The sequence below is a fragment of the Coturnix japonica genome, chromosome 1 (genome assembly GCF_054131305.1).
Source record: "Coturnix japonica strain WE chromosome 1, WE-NBRP24, whole genome shotgun sequence".
In the NCBI taxonomy this organism is placed as follows: Eukaryota; Metazoa; Chordata; class Aves; order Galliformes; family Phasianidae; genus Coturnix; species Coturnix japonica.
The window spans coordinates 157,122,132-157,142,904 of NC_140663.1; the positions used below are offsets into that span (position 1 = coordinate 157,122,132).

A 20,773-nucleotide genomic window follows, 5' to 3' on the forward strand; every position below is an offset into this window, starting at 1 on the left:
TTGCTGTATGCCACTGAAAACAGCCCATGCACTTCACTCCTGCACTTTAGATATTTATAAACAGGGATGAAATTCCCGCTCTGCTTTTCTCTTTTCTAAGCTCAACAGATTCAGATTACTCAGCCTTCCACATACAGGAGATACTACAGGCCCCTCATCACCTTTGGGCCCTCTGCTGGACTGTCTCCAGAAGACCGCTATCTTTTCTGAACTGAGGAGCCCAGAACTGCACACAGCACTCCAGATGTGGCCTTACAAGGGCAGGGCAGAGCGGAGGATCACCTCCCTCGATCTGTAAGCCATGCCACGTATGATGCACCTTAGGTTCTCCTTGGCCTTCTTGGCCATAAGGGCACACTGCTGGCTCACTGCTGCCCACCAGGAGAGCACCTGTACTAGGTTCAACTAGGCCTGAAATCTTCAGTGTGGAAAAGTCCAGCTGCACAAAACTTTTAACATGATGGTCAGTGACACATAAACAACGAGCTGCCGGATTATATTCACAGAATCACAGAATCACAGAATGACCCGGGTTGGAAGGGACCTCAAGGATCATGTAGTTCCAACCCCCCTGCCCAGCAGGGCCACCAAACATACACATTTACTAGATCAGGTTGCCCAGGGCCCCGTCCAACCTGGCCTTGAACACCTCCAAGGACGGGGCATCCACAACCTCACTGGGCAGCCTGTTCCAGGGCCTAACCACTCTCCTACTGAAGAACTTCCCCCTAACATCCAACCTAAATCTTCCCTCTTTCAACTTAAAACCATCTCTCCGTGTCCTGCTATTGTCAGCCCTTTTGAAGAGTTTACTCCCCTCCTGGGAGTAGGTTCCCTTCAGGTATTGAAAAGCTGCAATGAGGTCACCCCGCAACCTTCTCTTCTCTAGGCTGAACAAACACAACTCCCTCAGCCTGTCCTCATAGGGGAGGTGCTCCAGCCCCCTGATCATCTTTGTGGCCCTCCTCTGGACCCTTTCCAAAATCTCCGTGTCTTTTTTGTACTGAGGGCTCCACACCTGGACACAGTACAACAGATGGGGCCTCACAAGAGCAGAGTAGAGAGGAACGATCACCTCCCTATCCCTGCTGACCACCCCTCTCCTGATGGAGCCCAGGATCCCATTTGCTTTCCGGGCTTCCAGAGCGCACTGCTGGCTCATGTTGAGTCTTTAGTCCATCAGGACCCCCAGGTCTTTCTCTGCCGAGCTGCTCTCAAGGACCACTCCTCCCATCAGATATTCAAACATCAGCCGCAGTTTCACTGATATTTTTGGTGTCGTGGAGATGCAGCAAGCACACTACGTCCCTTTCACAGAGAATAGCCGCTTTCGGGCACACAGCCTCGCCCCCAAGCAAGTCCCATGGACAGCCCAGGCGGGGCCGTCCGGCGGCGGGGCATGGACTTGGGGCACAGCCCGGGCAAGGCCCCGCCCCGAGCCGAGGGCGGAGCGGCTGCCGCCGCCTGACTACAGGCCGCGGTGGGGTTGTCCGGCTGTTAACTGCCTCGGTAAGCGCGACTGGGGGCCGGGTCCTTTCGGAGAGGCTCGGCTGTAGCCGGCCCGGCGGGCTGAGGTGAGGCGGCTCGTTCGGCTGCGAGCGGTGGGAGGGCGGCCGTGGGGAGGCGGGGCTGCCCCCCGGGTTGGGCCCGGGGCTGGTCGTGGTGGTGCTGCGGGCTGAGCCGGGTCGGGTACCGGCTGGTGCTGCTTAAAGGGAGCGACGGGGCCGGATCATTCCGGGTTAAAGTGTCGCTGAGAAGCAGGTATCCTGTAAGCGGCTCGGTACGGAAGTTGAGGGGTTGTTTAGTAGAATTCCCTGCTCCGTGTGTGCCGCCTGCTTTGAGAGGTTCGGATCGGGGTGGCCTTGTGTTATTTTTATCTGCTGGTGAGAAACCTGTTGGTGATGGCGTTGGGAGCTGGTAGGCCTGCTCGTAATTAAAAGCGTTAAATAACAGTCTTGCGTAACTGCGGACCTTATTGGAATCATTTCCCTTTCCCGGAGAACACGAGATAGTGATGGTGCCTTTGTACGCAGTCCGGGCCGCCAGCTGCCCCGCCGTGTGCTCACTTTCCGTTCCGGAGATGTGCTGGGTTGGCACTTGAGAGCTGACAGCTCTGCCCTGACACCCTGTGATGGGAGCTCACACTATGCACGGCGTCAGGAAGAAAGTTGGTTTATGAGGAGAAAATAGGCTTGAGACTGCAGAGCTGAGAGGAGGGTAGGAATGACCGTGTCGGGTCAGATCGCTGGCTTTCGTATTACCCAGCCCTCAGTGCTTAAATATCAGCTGTAGGCCACCACTTAATGAAAAATTTAAGCGCTACTCTGAAGAGACTAATTTAAATAAGCTAAAAGGGGGGGGAAAATAAAAGAGATGAAGTTGATCAGCTAGTATCTGCTATGTTCAATTGAATCCTTTATAATAGTTGCTCTGGATCAGTATGTTCTCAAAAGTTACTGATGCCTTAATTGCTTTTTATTAAGATTGAGGCTTAAATAGTTCTGTCTGTGTTGTAGTTCTCCTTCACTGTCTTCATCTTTGAAATCAGCAGCTGACAGATAAACAGGTGACATATCGGACGATCTCTGGATTAAGGGGTTGGTTTTGTTCTCCCATATCCGCACCTACAAATACAGGGAGCTGGATGGCATGTTCTACCTCCGTCAGTCAGGATATTTAATCCCCTTAATAAGCATTAGGCGTCTTGTTTACGTTTTCACAGTTAGAACCACAACCAAACTGGATTTTTAAACTTTTTTATTATTTTAATGGAGTTTGCTGCATTAGAAGAAGGGTGGTCAGCCAGAAAGCTGAGGTGCCAGCTTACAATATCAAATGGAATCTGATATTGTAAGCTGGCCCACATTGCCCCACTGCCCTCTAGCATCCCTTGGCCAAGTCACTTGGCACCAGACAGTATATCTGTAATGATGTTGGAAGGGGGCTGAGGAATGAGTCAAGTGCTGGTTTGATCTGTGATTATCTACCGTGTTCATCAGCTCTTTTCTTAGCTCTCTTTTGAATCAGCTTTCTCAAAGACAAGTTCCTGTGAGTCTTACTGAGCACTAAGAAAATATCTGGCCCAGTTTGTACATCCAGAACCAAAGGCTCAATTTTGGAGCTCTTGTATTTAACAGTATGCACTTGGCCATTTATCCTAGCTTTAAAACATAGGAAATAACAATGTACAGAAATAGATTACAACATACTGGACACTTAAATACAGTATTTAAAATCACTGAAAAAGATAATGACAACTGATATTCCTTGCATATGATCAAGACACTACTTTGATTTCAGGGAATGTTTCCTCTTGTATTCTGAGGGAGCAACCCAGCTGGCTTATTTACTTCAGTATACCCACCATTATTTTGTATTGATTGAAAGTCATTTTTATTTATTAAATTTATACACTTGGGCTGACTTTTAGTTTTCCTGTATTAAAATCAACTGTGAATCCCTTCCTCTGTTCCTAAGTGCATTGTCCCACAAATGAATAGTTTGGCGCTGACTGCTGTACACGCAGCACAAATTTGGGATGTTTCAGACAATCAGAGATGAGTTAACAATGCTCCCACTCTTCTGAGCTGCTAAGCCTGTTTTTGTATCTCCGTCACACATGGCCATGCAGTGCTGCCTTGTATGCACTGGACCTGCTGACATCTCAGTTTCCTGACACGTCTTTTATTTCGAGTTAACAAAGATTTTGCTTTAGTGAGAACAGTGCTGTTGACAGTGCAGCGAGCATATAGAGTGGTACTTTACTATTGCTCACTCTTAAGCAGAAATACAGCTGTTACTTTTGCATTTCACTTGTCACTGTAAAAGAAGACAAGGTATTAATTGTTAGGAAAAGTAATTACTTAAAATCTGGATAGTATCTTTGCCTTAGCTGTCCTAACAAAACCAAATCAAAACACACAGGGCAAAGCAGGTGATGATGCTGCAGTGTTTGTTCACACAGGCAAGTAGTTACTGCCCTAAGCAGGGACTTGTTTAAATTCACAGGCTCTAAAAATGTCAAAATGCAGAGTGTTGCTCATAAAGAAATTAACTGTGATGTTGGGTTAAACTCTGACCTTCTTTATTGCTCTTTTAAATCTTTTCTGTTTTAGAAGCTTCAAATAATTTTTAGATCAGTGTTCTTCACTGTTGAGCTGTCTTTATGTCCTCTTTAAAAGAAAAATGATTTTCAGTAAATGCGAGTGTTGATGCAAGATGAAGTGGTTTAGGAGTCCCTAGGTTGTTTTTTTTGCCAGCAAATTACTTGACGCGTATATCTTCAATGACTCCATATGCTTAGTTAACATCCATCATTTTTTATTATGAGGAAACTTAGTGCACTTTCTATGAGTGATGTAAGGACAAAACAAAGGTTCTCCTAGACCATAAAATCTTCACCATGGTGTATAATCTTTCATATAGGGATGAAGCGGTGTCTACCACAATGTTTGCTCCTTCAGGTTGCTTTCTTTCTAGTTGTTTGCTGTTGTGTTAGTTGGGCACATGCTCATAGCTTCTAATCTTTATGTTTAATTGTTACTAACTATATATTTTCTCATATCTATCTTAGTGATAGAACTAGAGGGAATGGTTTTAAGCTGTGCCAGGGGAGATTCAGGCTGGACATTAGGAAGTATTACTTCTTGGAAAGGGTAGTCAGGCATTGGAATGCACTGCCCAGGGAGGTGGTGGAGTCACAGACCATGGGGGTGTTCAAGAAATGTTTGGATTTTGTGTTGAGGAATATGATTTAGCTGGGAAGTATTGGTAATGGTTGGACTAGATGATCTTCTAGGTCTTTTCGAACCTTGACAATTCTGTGATTCTGTGATTCATATGCCAGTGTTCTTCAGCCTAAATCAAAGATACCAAACCTATTGGCAGCAAGTCAGTCAGCCAAAGAATCACCTCCAGCAATGAATTCATTTTTTCTGCTGTGGAATGCAGAATGGGCAGCAGGGCTGGTGACTTCAGGGGCTTGTGACCTGTTCTCCAGCCATCCCTCTTGTGTTGCTAACAACACGTCTGCTGCTGGGCTGAAATGCTCGCAGCTTGTCTCCTGCATGCAGTAGAGCTGTGACACGTCATGCAGGAACAGGTGCAGTATAAACTGTGTGACGCTTCTGGTATCTGACTGCAGATGCATCACTCACACAAATGCCATCTGCTTTTTGATAATAAAGAGTGTGGGAGTAGAGCACAGCATTCAGTCTTTGCCTCTAAAACGTTCTTCACTTCTGAAGTTAGTCTGGTTTTATTGAAGGAGGAGAAAGATATTAATTTCTTTCGCTTTGCAGTGGCATAAACCAAGAAGAGCTGGTGTTTGAGGGTTTTAATCTGAGTTTGAATGTCCATAGTTCTTTTCTTCCTTCCTGGCTTCTTTTCTTCCTTCCTTTTAATATCGCACTCAGTATATTTATAGAGGCTAATCCAATCTCTTAGCTTTTGTTTTACTGGCTTGATGAGTCAAACTTATTTCCCTAGAGAGAGGTAATTGGTGCATCAGAAGCTTCAGTAACCTTCATTGCTCTTTCTGTTCTGGTGCAGCTTTATTAAATGTGGGGCAGCACTGTGTGGGGAGTCTCACCTGTGCTTATACGATGGTATTAATGCTACAGTGTGTAACAGAAATACTCTTGTTTTTTCACTACTGATTTTTTTACTTGCCTGTTTGTAGTTAATTGTCACTGTGGCTGAAAAGCATCTCTAGATTTTTCTCCATTCTACCCGGCTTACAGCAGAGAGCTCTTTTGCCTTGTTTTTTAATCCCTGAAACACTCTCTTAAAATAATAATAAGAAGTAAAGAAGTATTGAATAATAAAATATTAATAGACTGTTGACAAGTAATATTTTTTTGATACTTCTTAAGAAATAAATGTCTGGTGTAATTACAGGTGATGGTTACTGAGTTGCTGACTGGAAGTCATACATTCTAAAGGTTAATAGATAACTGAAACATCAGAATTTGTACCAAGCATCGAGATAGCTTCCTGGTAATACAGTATGATCACCTTTAGATAGGCTACTTCATTGTAATGTAAACTTTATTTGGTTTAATCTATGTGTACCCTTATCAACTTGTATTCCAGTGTGCAGCAATGGAACAACTACGGGATCCAGCTACGCAAGAAGATGCAAATATTAAAGCTATTAACGAAGCGTACACAAAAGCCTTTATTTTTATCAATAAAGGACTACATGCAGATGAACTGGGTCAGAAGGAAGAGGCAAGAAGTTACTACAAGCAAGGACTTCAGCACTTGCTCCAAGGAGTTAGTATTCCATCACAGGATCCTGCATGTGTGGGACCCCAGTGGGAGTCTGCCAGACAAATGCAACAGAAGATGAAGGAGACCCTCCAAAACGTGCGCACTCGACTTGATATTCTAGAACAAAACACTCCACCTGCAGGATCAAGCCCTGCTGCAATGGATGCCTCTGCTGGAGCGTCCAGGTTGTACCCAACCATTCCTTCCACAGAAAAGCCAGAAAGGCCCCCCCCACCTAATGCTCTGTTTGTACCGAGTCAGCCACCTGCACTAGATGGAAGCGTTGCAGCTGCAAGCCCAGGGCAGCTTCCGTCTATGAGCCCATCATCTGCAAAACCTCTGTGTCTGCCAAACGAAGCACCTCCTGCCTATACTCCTCAAGCTACCAATGGCCATTTTACTGTGTCTTACGGCACGGACTCAGGGGAGTTTTCTTCTGTCAGTGAGGACTATTACAGAAAGTGTACTCAGCCACCTCCCCTTCAGAACCTGGGAGTGGATGCAGATGAGCTGATCTTGATTCCCCAAGGCGTACAGATATTCTTTGTGACTCCTGATGGGCAGGTCAGTGCTCCTTCATATCCTGGATATCTGCGCATTGTGAAGTTCTTGGATACAGACAGTGAGATGGCCCAGAATCGTCCACCTGCGTTTCTTCAGGTAACAAGAAAACAATTGTCTTTAATTACATATATATCTATGTCAAAGTTTTAAGCAGAAATCTTATGTTCTTGCTTTTCTTGTCTTTGTGATGATATGAGGGATTTAATACCCTTTGGAAAAGGTGATTTTCTGCAAATAAACAGTTTTATGGCTTTTCTGAGAAAACGCCCTCAGTGTCTTCCCAAGGCTGAGTGCTGTTATGATGAATTCCACTTTCTAAAGGAATTAGTTAATATTTCTTTGTCATTTCATAAAACCAAATTCCCTTTCTTCAACATTGAGAAGAAATGTTGGTTCATATGTTGTAGCATTTAAATGTCCAGTATAAAATAGATTTATGTAGTACCCCATTAGTCACAACCAGTGATAAGGTCTTGTGGTCAAATTACAGAGTCTTAATGAAGAACTTCAGAGCCCGTGTTAATCCAGGCTGTGAGCCACAAATAAGAAAGATGGGTTATTTGGACATATATATATATATTTATATTTATTTATTTATTTATTTTAGTGCTTACTTCTTGTGGGCACCTTCTGTACTGCACATTGTATTTCTGATCCTGTTTCCAACTTGGGGTCTCCTTGTTGGAGATCTCTTTGATGGAACTGTCTCAACAATGAAGGAGAAACTTCGGTGAACAAAAAAATACCTATTCCTGTTATTGGCTCCATTGGTTAGGAATCTTTAGCAGGCCATTGACAGCCATACATTCTCTTTATCCAGTTATGTAGATGTGTCCTGGGATCTATAGAAAGTCAGAGACACTGTGAGTCCTGATTTGTTTGGCAGTGCACTTCATCTCCTTCTGTGACTAGGCCTCAAGACTAGGCTTTAGTTAAGAGGCTACCAGGCTGAATTATGGTCCTGTGGAAATCAGTATTTTCTCTGTCAGCCCTAATCAAGACTGCTATCTCCACAGTCACAAAGGTTTTTTGAGTTGGTTATTGGTTTGATTTTGTATTTATTTTCCTAGATATCTAAGGCTTTTTTTCTTACTGAACTGTCTGAAAAATTAAATTTCTACTGCTAATCTGAGCATTTGATCTTTTCTTTTTAAAAAGATCCTTTAATTCCTTTGTGTGTATATCTTTTCCAGGTTTGTGACTGGTTGTATCCCCTAATGTGCAACCAGTCTCCTGTTCTGTGCTGCAATACAGGGGTCTACATGTTCCCTGACATGATGTCCCAGGTACCGGGATCCTATGTGGGAGTTGTGTTGTCTTCAGAACTTCCAGCAGCTGACAGGGAGCTCTTTGAGGATCTGTTAAAGCAGATGTCTGACCTTCGACTTCAGGTAAACTGCCCAACTACCTTTTCTAAGCCAACGATGAAAGGTGAAAGTGGTAATATATATCTATAAAAGGGAAAAGTACTATAGAACTGTGTAATGTTTCAGTGCAGGACTTACTGGATAAATCTGTAGTCTTTCCTGCGTAGAAGTAGTTCCAATTGGATGTCAATCTAGTCCCTTAATTGTCCTAATTGTTAATATTCCCTGATATGATATCACAGGTGCCAGGATCCCATGAGAGAGTAGGGTTACCATCACAGCTCCCAGCAACAGAGAGAGCGCATTTTGAAGATAAATTAAAACAGATGTCTGGCCACAAAGTCCAGGTAAATTCCAGGACAGTGATTCTAAAATGTTATAGTAACGAAAGAAAAGTCATCACTTAAGAACACCTTAAAACTGCTTTGATTCCAGACCTGTTTGACCACAGCAATGTATTCTCCCATGGTGTGTCCTGTGGTTTTATTTGTTTGTTTATGTATTACCTGTTAAGAGCTGGTTCAATTGCTGCAGACTGTCCTGCTTTGCAATTCAGTAGCAGATTTCTGGATTTTTAATAACTTTGGAGTAGCATTCAGATATCATTTCCTTTTGACAGATTATTTCAAAGCCTAATCTGCTGGCTGTTTTATGTATGTTTTACATAGTAGTCACAAAGGTCTAACTAGCAACTTATGTTTAATGTAACTATAGTTAAGAGTCTTAGGCAAACCGTTTCTGCACTTTAGCAAAGCCCATAGAAGAGTCTTTTAATTTTTTTCCACATGGGGACCCAGACTGCAGCAAAAAAAATGATACCTGGAGCATAACTTGGTGTTTGTTTGAACAGGTTTAAAGGTTTCCTTTAATTGTAGATATATATATTAAGGTTATTTTTCCTGCCCCGCACTTGTGTTTTGCTCACCTGCTAAAAGCATTACAGGAAAATTAGGATTTCACACTGTGATCAAACAGTAATTGATGATATCCTGCAAGATACTTTGTTAATCTTTTGGATAGCAACTAACTGAGACTTAACTTGGTCTTTCCTGTTAGTGTTCTCATTTGTATTTTACTGTAACATTCATATTTGGGCCTCAGTGTTACGTCCTGCTAACACTGCAGGTGAATCTAAGAATTCCATGCAATATCAAATACTGCTCCATATTATGTATTCTATTCTGTTGATAGGTTTCATTTATGATTGATTTCATGTAGGCTCTCCCAGGCAAAACAATTTTCTTTCTATCCCTCACTAATAAGCATCATTTTCAATCTCTGAAATGTTTATTGTTCTTTTATTTTTACATTTTTACCTTGCAAAAGTACTAAAAAGAGAATCCTAAGTAAAACCTAAATCCATTACATTTTTTTTCTGCCTTTTCTAGTGAAAGTTCAATTGTACATTGTCTGTGAACTGTGTGATGTTACACTTTAGAAACACAAAGCAGACTGTTGGTGATGATTGCTGCTTTTGAATGATTAACGTCTAAAGAAACTCTAGAGCTTGACATGAAATTGCACAGAACCTATCTGCCCAGCTTTAAATGTGGAGCAGTTATCATGAATAGTTTGGCATGTTCCTTGGCTGTGCCAGTCAGCAAAAAGCATCAACAGCACAGGGAATGAATAATGTCTTTATTTTTGGATTTGAGAGGAAAGGGTGGGGTGCAAATGACAACAGCTGCATTGTTTTAGCGCAGCTGGATTCTCTGAGCAAAGACTGCAGTTCCCATGCTGGAAGTTGGGAGTTGGCTTCTCTTTGAGGAGATAAGAATGATAAATGGATAAGTCCTTTATTGCTAGTTAACTTGTGCTGTAGGTTCTGCCTGCTTAGTTGACCATATGGCCTTACTGGCAAGCAAATCTTGTAACTGTATGAAGAAAGTGTACAGTGAGCAAAAGTAATTGAATTTGGAGGAATACACAGGACTGGCTTTTTTTGATAATGGATATCTTGGAAGTGGATTTTCAGATATTTATTTTCACTTGTTAGCCTCCGGAAGCCTCCAGTGATGCGATTAATTTGCCTCAGACTGTACATATCCAACCACGTCCTCAAGAAGATGAAAATCAGAAAGAGTTGCCGGAATGGAGTGAGAAAGTTGCCCGCGGAATCTTGTCAGGTACTACTGTAATAAAAGGATTACATTAAATATAAACCTCTGCAAGTCGAACAATATTTTTAGCTTCTACGAGCACACAGTTAGATGAGTAGTCAGAAATGATTGTTCACTAGCTCCATTTCTAATAACATGAAGGATACTTTTCTGTGTTTTATGAAAACAGCGCAGAGTTTGAATCCCCTGCCAACATTCTTGCTCACTGCAAATGGGTTAGACTCCTAATTTGACTGCGTAAGTTAGCTGTTGTCCCATGTGATTCAAACCACTGTGATACCACAGTTCTACTCTTGTTTAAGCAGTTATATTGAAGGAGATCACAGAATCACAGAATGATCCGGGTTGGAAGGGACCTCAAGGATCATGTAGTTCCAACCCCCCTGCCTGGCAGGGCCACCAAACATACACATTTACTAGATCAGGTTGCCCAGGGCCCCATCCAACCTGGTCTTGAACACCTCCAAGGACGGGGCATCCACAACCTCCCTGGGCAGCCTGTTCCAGGGCCTAACCACTCTCCTACTGAAGAACTTCCCCCTGACATCCAACCGAAATCTTCCCTCTTTCAACTTAAAACCATTTCCCCGTGTCCTGCTACTGTCAGCCCTTTTGAAGGGTTTACTCCCCTTCTGGGTGTAAGTTCCCTTCAGGTATTGAAAGGCTGCAATGAGGTCACCCCGCAACCTTCTGTTGCTGCATCTGTTGATTAACAGTTTTTCCTCTGAGAAGCTGTGGAGTACACAAGTGCGCAAAAGATTGGAGTAAATATGAATCTGCTAGAAGGGCAGAGAGGTTAGGTTGTATGTTTTCAGAATGTTAACAGCATTGAGATGATCATTTCTATCACTTTTGACCCTGCTGGGACCCGGATATTAAAAAAAAAGTCAAACCAATAAAAACTACCACAAACAATCAAGTTTCTGTATTAAGCTGACATTTGGACAAAGAATTACTGTACGCTGGACTTCAATAAAATGAACTGCTAAAATGTAGGTGGTGTAGGAGCAGAATTCAATGCAGGAATTCATGCTGGCACAGCCAGGAAATAATATAATTGCAGAATGTAATTGGGAATGTTTCTGAGATCTGTGTTGGAGCAGAGGAGGGAAAGCTGTAGGAATTCTAGTCTCTAAAACTCCACGTGTTTTAAGAAAAACAATTTATGCCCTGTAGGTGCATCTTGGGTAAGCTGGGGCCTCGTAAAAGGAGCGGAATTTACTGGGAAAGCTATTCACAAAGGAGCTTCTAAACTGCGTGAACACATTCAGCCAGAAGAAAAACCTCTGGAAGTCAACCCAACTGTAGCAAAGGGCCTTCATGTAGCAAAACAGGCTACTGGAGGAGCTGTGAAAGTCAGCCAGTTCTTAGGTAAGATGTTCCATCACAGCATACTGTATTTTTGCCTTACCTGGTTTATTTAGCCAGGGAATTTGAGGAAGGACTGATTTGATGAAATTCAGACACTTAATGTTTGTACCTGGTTATCTGCTATGTGAGAGAAATGAGGAATAATTTATATATTGTATGGCCTTGATGCATCCTTTTCTTGACTGAAGTAACAGTGTAGGTAGCAAAGTATTTCTGTGGTTTGAAGGTTAATGTATTTATACACATTTTAAAAGTTTTCAGCAGTTTAGAACGGTGTCTCTTTCTACATTAATCACCACGTATTTTAAAAGCTGTATTGTCACTGACTATTAACTTATATCTTATCAGTACAGAATGTATATGCACATTTGTTGATACATGCACCTGCAAAGCAAATCTGTTAGACTATGTGTAGACTTCCAGATAGTAACCACTTGATGTTCAAAGGTTCATGGGAATCGTAAGAGCTCTCAGGAACTTCATTCTGTTGTTTATTTGTATTAATGTTTATGTTTAGTGTCTAGTGACTCATCTAAGTTTACTTTTAAACTGTGCTCGATGGTGCCTAACTACTTTGAAGAACCTGAATGATTCTAAGTGTTCTCCAGAAGATGCGAAAGGAAAGAAAGACATTTTCTTCTCCATTTACTAGTTGGGGATAACTAAGCAATGGAAGCACTTCTTTGAAAATGAAGTGCATGACAAGTACCTGTTTATTTTCTAGTGCTTCTAGATCAGCCCTACTTGATTCTTAGGAAATTGAAGTGAGCAGAATCTGAAAACAAGCTTTGCTTCTATATGAGTTCAGTTACTTAAGCATGGATTCAAGTTTCTCTTCAGAATAAGCATATTTAAATACAAGTAACATTCAGAACTTCAGTGAAATGTACTTCTGATTTAGGAGTAAAGACTCTTAAAGATACTCTGTGTTCTAACTAAGTAACATCCATGCAATTCTCTTATGTCAGTTGAGGGAGTATGTTCAATAGCAAGCTGTGTTGGAAAGGAGCTGGCTCCTCATGTGAAGAAGCATGGCAGCAAATTAGTTCCAGAATCCCTTAAGAAAGACAAAGATGGCAAATCTGCTCTCGATGGTGCCCTGGTGGTAGCAGCAAGTGGAGTTCAAGGTAACAAAAATTCCTTCTGCTTTTTTTTAATGGCATACTTTTCAGTGCTGTGATCTCAATTAAACTCTTCATTTTTACAGGCTTTTCAACAGTGTGGCAAGGTTTAGAAAGTGCAGCTAAGTGCATTGCTAAAAGTGTTTCAACCGAGACCGTAAAAACTGTGAAGCACAAGTAAGTTATGTTTCTTGATGGGTTTCATCTTCTACAGCATATTGTCATTGTGAATGAATACTAGCAAAAAAAAGCTGATGAAAGTGTAGGAAAGCTACTAAAATACCCTAATCATACAGCATATGATAAGCTGCTGAGTCCACAGCAATGAGCATCTCCTGTGAGTGAAAATATGTAATGAATGAGTGCTTCTGGTTAAATATATATATGTATTCTTTTCTGGAACTATTACAGATTCTGGCAGTGTTAAGACATAATGTTCAGATTTATATCGTTCTACAGTGTGTCATTATGGATGACATAAAGCAGCCATTTTAAACCTCTCACATGTGATCCTGATTTTCTGTAAAATTAACTGGACCTCAAAAAATGAAAGAACTATCAGCAGGTTGCATTAAAGCAAGGATGTACAAAAGGAAAAGTATGTAAGGAAGTCTAAGGCATAAATGGCAATGATAAAATGAAACCAAGTAGGCTGGACTTGCAAAATATATGTGTTAGATTGTGTGATTTGTGTTACTAAGATGATGCAGAGAACTAAGCTGGTAAATGTTTGTACTGAAAGATGCTCTAGAGAATAAGGGAAGACACTGAAATACATGCAACATGTATGAAATGCACCCCTCCAAAAAGATGTGCAGTAGGTATAGTTGAATACAGAGAGTAAGCAAAAGCATGTAGGTTGAGTGGTGACAACGATAAGGAAATGAGCAATAATAGTAAGCAAATGAGATGCTAACAAGGATTGCTGAAAGTGCATCCAGGCTACTAGCAGAGGGTAAACAGCAGGAGATAGTGCTGGGTTGGCTGGCAGTCGGGGTTCTATTCTGATGTATTTTAAATAGGCTAGATGGCAAGCTAACAGTGGTGCTTTCTCCCTACTATTTGTTTTCAGTAGAGATGTCAGGAGGTATTTCATTGGTGCTTTTTCACATAAATTCACACTAATGTTTTCTTTTAGATATAAAAATAGGAAATACGGAGATCAGCAGGCAACAGCCACTAAGTGAAAGACAAAAAGTAATTACAAGTTATTATAATACAATTAAAATATTTGGTAATTGAGGATTTCCTCTATGTTTAGATTATCCTATTACTAAACTGTGCTAAAATTCTGTATATCTTTTGTGTACTGGTTTTTGTGTCAATGAGAGAAAGACATAATTCCATTCTGAGTGGTGAACTTTCTAAATTCCCCTTAATGGAAACAAAGCGAAAGGAGCATTATTATAGTCTCTCTAAAGTCATCAAAAAACTCAGCTAAAATGTAGCTGCATTGCCTTTGCTGATGGAAGAGATGCTTGTAATATGAGTGTGATAATCAGAGCTGGGAGAGAACGTAAGTTTCAGAAGTAACAGCTCTGCAAAAGTACCTGGCTGTTGATCTGCTGGGTTTTTGCAGAGGGATGAACATCTGCAGTGTGTGCATCTCCCCAGCTTCTTTTCTTTTGTACAAGCAACGAGATTCAAACAGGCAAAGGTAAAAATCAGTTATCAAATATCTAAGAAATGATTTGTGTTGGATAACCTATAGTCTTAACAAAGTAAAACCCCCTACTTTAGTGATATTACAGAAAAATGACTTATGATATTCCTGAAGTGAAAAGAATAAAAAAAATTAAGCTGACAAATAGTGCTCCTTTGCTGTGACATCGATTCTGGGATCTGCAAATCAGACAGTGGTGATTCAAGGATGTCACTGGTATCAGACAATTAAAAATGGGTACAAAACAAAAACGCTGATTCTTTTAATTGCTTTGTTGTTGGCTCCCACCATTGTACCATGGCTGCTGTTCTGAGAACATGACAGATTTTTTTGGATCCTCTGATATTCTGTGTTTCACTTTGGCCTTATTTTGAGGTCCTCTGAGAATCTCTGGTCATAAAAAGCACAGGGAAAATTAACTCCACTAACTGCTGAGATTCTAATGTTGCAAGAAATACTTCCCTTTGGCCTGGATTGTCTGCTTACAGTGCTACCTCAGGAAATGTCTGGCTGCTAGCAAACACTGGAGTTTTTTAGATAGAAGGACAGAAGCACAGTGGTGCTTCTTAAGGGCTGACAATAGCAGGACACGGGGAAATGGTTTTAAGTTGAAAGAGGGAAGATTTAGGTTGGATGTTAGGGGGAAGTTCTTCACTAGGAGAGTGGTTAGGCCCTGGAACAGGCTGCCCAGGGAGGTTGTGGATGCCCCGTCCTTGGAGGTGTTCAAGACCAGGTTGGACGGGGCCCTGGGCAACCTGATCTAATAAATGTGTATGTTTGGTGGCCCTGCCAGGCAGGGGGTTGGAACTACATGATCCTTGAGGTCCCTTCCAACCTGGGTCATTCTGTGATTCTGTGTGATTCTGTGGTGTCTTTAAAGAAAAATCTACATACTGGAAGAGCAGCCTTTACTCAAATTATTTTGTAATTTCTCATTTCAATCCTTAGACGTTTACCTGTCTGCTTATCTTTGTATGTATTTAATTCTTAATTAATAATAATGGTGAGGAGAAAAATATTAAGTATACATTTACAAATGTGTTGTCTTTCTTAAAGGTATGGAGATGATGCTGGCCGTGCTACTGACAATGCTATGAGCTCTGCAATCAATGTTGGTGTTACAGCATTTAACATTGACCATATTGGTATCAAAGCCGTTGTAAAGAAAACTGCAAAGGAAACTGGCCACGCTGTATTAGATGAATATAAAGTACTGGATAAGGAGAAAAAGGATAAAAAATGAAAACAGTGAAGTATTCCTCCAAGCCTTATATTCAACATGAGACTTCACATTTAGAAGTAACCACACTGCTAACCTGTGATTTACTGCAAATCATATTGTGCTCTTCGAGCAACTGTTATTTAATTTGCCATGGGAAAATACAGAATGGTTATTCCTAGAAGGAAAAAGGAAAGTATTCTTAATTCCTCATTCTTTATTGATGAGTCTTCAGTTAATCAACTTGCCTCTATAAGCACTTTCTCAAAACATAATATGGAATAAGAGATTAACACAGAAATGTTACTATAGATGTTTTTGTAATACACTATATTTGTAAAGAAGGCGGTGATACTGAACAAATACGATTGCTAATTATCACAGAAATAGGGTTACTAGTTCATTGGGGTTTTTTTTGTTTTTAGCTGTCCTTAAGTTAATTTAACTAAAGCAAACTTTCGTATTTAATAAGGACTTAATTTAAGTGTTGTGTCTCATTCTTTCCTATGTAGAGAATTTCTCTTCTCAGCTACTAAGCAGCTAGTCTAACTCAAATTTCATTTTAGAAGAAATGAAAGATGAGCCTCAGGTAACTTGATAGTCATTTCTTTTAAAACTTTGTTTTTTTTCCCCTCAGCACATGAGCAAACCAAAGATTTTTAGGTATTTATTTTAATAGCTCTAGTATTTACAGCTCTAGAAAAAAAAATGTATTTTCCAGGAGAGTCCATAAGGAATATTTAAAGATTCTATAAAATTGAGATTTTTTTTATAGAGAGACAATGTTTGTTTTTGCATAAATGAAAATATTTTTCTTTAAAAACATTCTACTGAGATCACTGGAAACTTCTATGCATTCTGTACTTTTCACCTGTCCAGAAAGATTCAGGTAACCTGATGGAAGGCAGTAGGTATTTATTTCAGCAGGTAGATCTAACTCAGCATCTTTATTCTACTGAATTCCTAGTTGCACAAGGGACATCTCCAAAGCGTATAACAAGCATTGCTAGTTAGGAGAGGTGTGTGGAATAGAACAGATACTTTTATGTAGATTTTTCATTTTGTTCCTCATGTAACTTATTCCTATTACAAATGTAGAACTCTTGAGATGCTTTTAGACTGCTACTTATTTAACAGTTCATTATTGAGTTTTAAAGCTATTCTACATTCTAATCTTGGCTGGACCTGCAGCAAAAAGAACACCATGAATTTACAACTTGTCTCCATTTTAAGTAATCAGAGAAAATAACTGTAAATGGTCATCAGCAAGTTATCACAGTTATAAAAAACATCTTAGACTCATAATAAGTGCACATTTATGGTAGGTACTAAAGATGTGCACTTGGGGTGGAAAAAAAAGTGAAACAAAGGAACTGATCACTTGATGTGTAACTTTGATTTATGAAAATAAAACTAAAGTTGGTCAAATGGTGCTTGGCCTTCTTATGATATGAAGTTAATGTGAAGTGACTGGAAAACAAACAGGACTTTTGAAGTACAGTCTAGGAATATGTCTACAATAGAAATATGCTCACCAGCAAGAGCTTAAACTATTTCAAACTAAAAAGGCCCATCAGAAGCACATCATAACAATTTCTGTTACTGTGGTCTATCACTTGTCAGTAAGTGTAACTGTTTTAAAGCAAATACAGATTTCTGTACTGGCCAAAAGGATCTTTGTTGTCATCAATCAGTTTTGCAACAGAAATGTTTGTATTTTCCTTCTCCCTGTCATTTGGGTTTCATATATAGTGTTATATGTACATACACTATATATAGTGTATACAGTTCCATTGATAAACTATTAAAACCAACTCACTGTATTAAAACCAGCAGTTGAAATTGAACTGTTACTGTTTTCAGGAGACCAACTTGTAACACACTGAGCTGGAAAAAGACTGAAATACTATCAGAGTTAGGCCACACATTGTTGTGCTGTTCAACCCACTCTCGCTGTCCTCTTCACATTAGCTCAGCCTTTCAAATTTGTCTAAAAATTAAAGCTTTTTTTTCCACATTATTACAGACTTTAATCACTCTCATTACTGAGTCTGTTTGTCTGCTGAACATATCCAGCTTCAGCTGTCTCTACTTAAGCCCTGAGTAGCAAATCCTTAGGCTTCTCTCCAGTTCTTCTGCCATACAGAAAAGCTTTCACATGTTTGCTGTGTTATCTCAGCCCATCCTTTTATACGCTTTATCAGCTCCCTAAGCCTTGTATCTTAGGTTTATTTTCTATTCTTGGCTTGGTATGGTTTTTACTTTGGCCATCTTTTGATGTATGGTAATCCTTGTAGTACTCTCCTTAATGCTGTTTACTGAGTGCACTGCAACTGGTTTTTCTAATGCACTGTTGTTTCCAAATTTATGTATTCAAAACTTTTCTGCTGCAGTATTGCTCTCAAATCCTGTATTGAGAAGATTACTCTTAATGATCCCTATGTCGTTCCAAGTTACTGCAGCCTCTGGTATCTTCACCATTCTGTAGGTATAAACCACTGTTAAGCCCTCAACTAAATCTGTCATCTTTCAAAAAGAGCACGCAATCCTACCTTCCAGTAAAACAAGCTGATGAAGCTTAGTTATTTGGATCACCACAGAATTACTCAGGTTGGAAAAGACCTCAAAGATCATTAAGTCCAACCGTAGCCTACCCATAGTACCCTAACTCTAAGAACCCTCTGCTAAATCATATCCCTGAGCACCACATCTAAATGGCTCTTAAACACAAGCAGGGGTGGCAACTCAACCACCTCCCTGAGGAGCCTATTCCAGCACTTAACTACCCTTTCTGTAAGGAAGTGTTTTCTAACATCCAACCTGAACTTACCTTGGCGCAACTTGAGGCCATTTCCCCTTGTCCTGTCACCCATCACCATAGAGTAGTGTAGGTTGGAAGGAACCTCCAGTGGTCTGTAGTCCAACTTCCTGCTGGTTCAGTTGGGGCAGATCACATCATCCCACATTTTGCATATCTTCAAGGTTGAAATTAACAAACTATGTAACCTTTACTATGCTTAACGATGTTAAAAGTAAATATTTCTCCCTTGGATTGAGTCAAGACTTTTTCATATGCATTTGTCTGTGCTGCTATTCATGCTTACATTTCAGAAGAGTCTGGATGCTCTCTCTTCTCTACACTTTTCTTTAAGAAAGCTGTTGACAGCACCAAGATCTACTTATGCCTCCTCTTCTTCAGGCAGAAAATAGATCATGCCTGCCACCCTTTAACAGCCTCTAGGACTTGTTTCAGAACCCAAAGCTAAGCACTCCAGCATGTGGTCCCATGAATGCTGAACAGAAGAATGGCCTCCACTAATCTGCTGGCTATGTTTCTTGATGGTGTAGCCCATATAGCAGTTGGCTGCCTTTGCTGGAAGATTCATCAGTGGCTTGTGATCAGCTTGTTTGCCAGGAACTGTCATGTCTTTTCCTATGAATCTGCATTCTGGTCAGTGCCCCTACCCTGCACTTTGTAGGACTCTGACTGAGGTTCTTGCTGGATTTCATTAGGTTTCTTACAGCAGTTTGTCTCTCCAGTCCTCTCTGAATGGAAGCCTCCTTCACGGTTACTTCCCAGTTATCCAATGCATCCAATCTCAGTAATTTGTCTATAAAGGTATTATGGGAGATTATATCAAAGGCCTTGGTGAAATCAAAGCACACAACAATCTCCCTTGTTTCCCCTTGTCTATGTAGCCAGTCATATCATCATACCCTAATGCATTGGTGCTACTGAAATAAATAAATTTAATTCCCTGTCAAAGTTATTTTTTTTTTGTAATCCAAATGTTTATTGGTCTACCTTGTTTTTAAGCAACCCTTGCCATCTACTGCCTTCACATAATCTGAAGATATATCTTTCACTTTTATTTTAAACCACATCGTGTTATGATCAAGTTTTCTAACTTTTCTTATAGTCACTGAAAATATTAGTCTGAAAAGAAATTAAAAGCCTGAAAACAACAAAAATACATTTATAGCTGTCCATGTATCTCTTTGTGTGGAATAAAGAAATGGAAGAAATGGAGGAAACTCCCACGTTCTGCATAGTCACTACTGTTCCTGAAGTAACTGGTAATAATCTTGATGGTCTGAAGTTTTGACCTACTCACACATGACCTTGGTCTGCAAGATATTTTTGCTGTGCTCCCACTCCAGCTTCCAAACCATCTGGTGAGGCACGTATTTAGATTTGCTGTCCTTTGCCAACCCAGCCAACTAGTGTGGTCTGGGCTCATCCTCACATGCACTCCATGACCCAGTTCCTGAGATCTCACCTTGTTAGGGCACCTATTAATCCCTGAGTGGAGGATGGGACCTGAAGGCTTCCTGGGGAGGAGGCCAAAGAACTGTCTCCTAGGGCAGATGGTATGCTGAGGCCAGGATACATCTTCAGAGATGTAATTCTGTGTCTCTTTCTGAGCTGTCTGCATACAGCCTCTAGTTTGACAACTGTTCAGTAGGCTGATTACATTCTTGAAAACGTTCTTGAAATAGCTCATAGCAGGTAATTTTGCATTCAGTCCATGAATCAAGTGATAATTCACTGATTAACAGCATCAGTTCTAAGATCAAACTCAAAAATCACCTGTCCTAATATATATCAGACAAATTAAAATGACTTTTTGTCCATATGGTAAGGTTTCATACTGTATCCTATTGTTCTACCCTCATACGTCAGATCCTACTGGATCTAACAGGAATCAGACTGCTTGGCTCTTCGCCTCCTGGTTTTCTGCTGAGTTAATTAGCAAATGGAATTGGCTCAAAGAGAAGATTGACAGCTTCCAGAACTGGCATAAGGTAAGCAGCAGACGTGTGCAGCTAAACATGAGGATCAGGACCCTGCCATTTCAGTATCAGCAAGGAAGCAGATTGGCCCATCCCAATGTCACAAGTCTTAAAGCCAAAATTCACATAATTTCGCACATGACTTTTGGATGCCAGTGCTGGCTTTGGCTACATTAAAGTAATGATAAAACGTAACTCGTTTGAAATTTGGGAAGCAGTCTGTCTTACCTAGCAAGCTTGAGGGCTGTTACATATGGCTTGCTGATCACACAGAATCACAC

General features: G+C 40.7%; 1 protein-coding gene across 9 annotated transcripts; it reads left to right on the plus strand.

Moving 5' to 3' along the window:
* Window positions 1-1,441: 1,441 nt before the first annotated feature.
* Window positions 1,442-17,530, plus strand: SPART (spartin). 9 transcript variants are annotated; one of them, XM_015851962.2, is made up of 10 exons: window positions 1,442-1,509; window positions 6,094-6,933; window positions 8,031-8,228; window positions 8,447-8,551; window positions 10,201-10,330; window positions 11,501-11,695; window positions 12,664-12,822; window positions 12,903-12,993; window positions 13,955-14,013; window positions 15,536-16,805. In XM_015851962.2, the coding sequence occupies exons 2-9, from the start codon at window positions 6,103-6,105 to the stop codon at window positions 14,001-14,003; spliced, it is 1,758 nt and encodes a 585-aa protein (XP_015707448.2). In that variant the 5' UTR covers window positions 1,442-1,509; window positions 6,094-6,102; the 3' UTR covers window positions 14,004-14,013; window positions 15,536-16,805. The 9 variants fall into 9 exon arrangements, with proteins under 9 accessions (XP_015707448.2, XP_015707447.2, XP_085411176.1 ...); XM_015851961.2 differs by lacking the exon at window positions 13,955-14,013 and having other exon boundaries at window positions 15,536-17,530; XM_085555050.1 differs by lacking the exon at window positions 13,955-14,013 and having other exon boundaries at window positions 1,442-1,574; window positions 15,536-17,126.
* The last annotated feature ends 3,243 nt before the right edge of the window (window positions 17,531-20,773 follow it).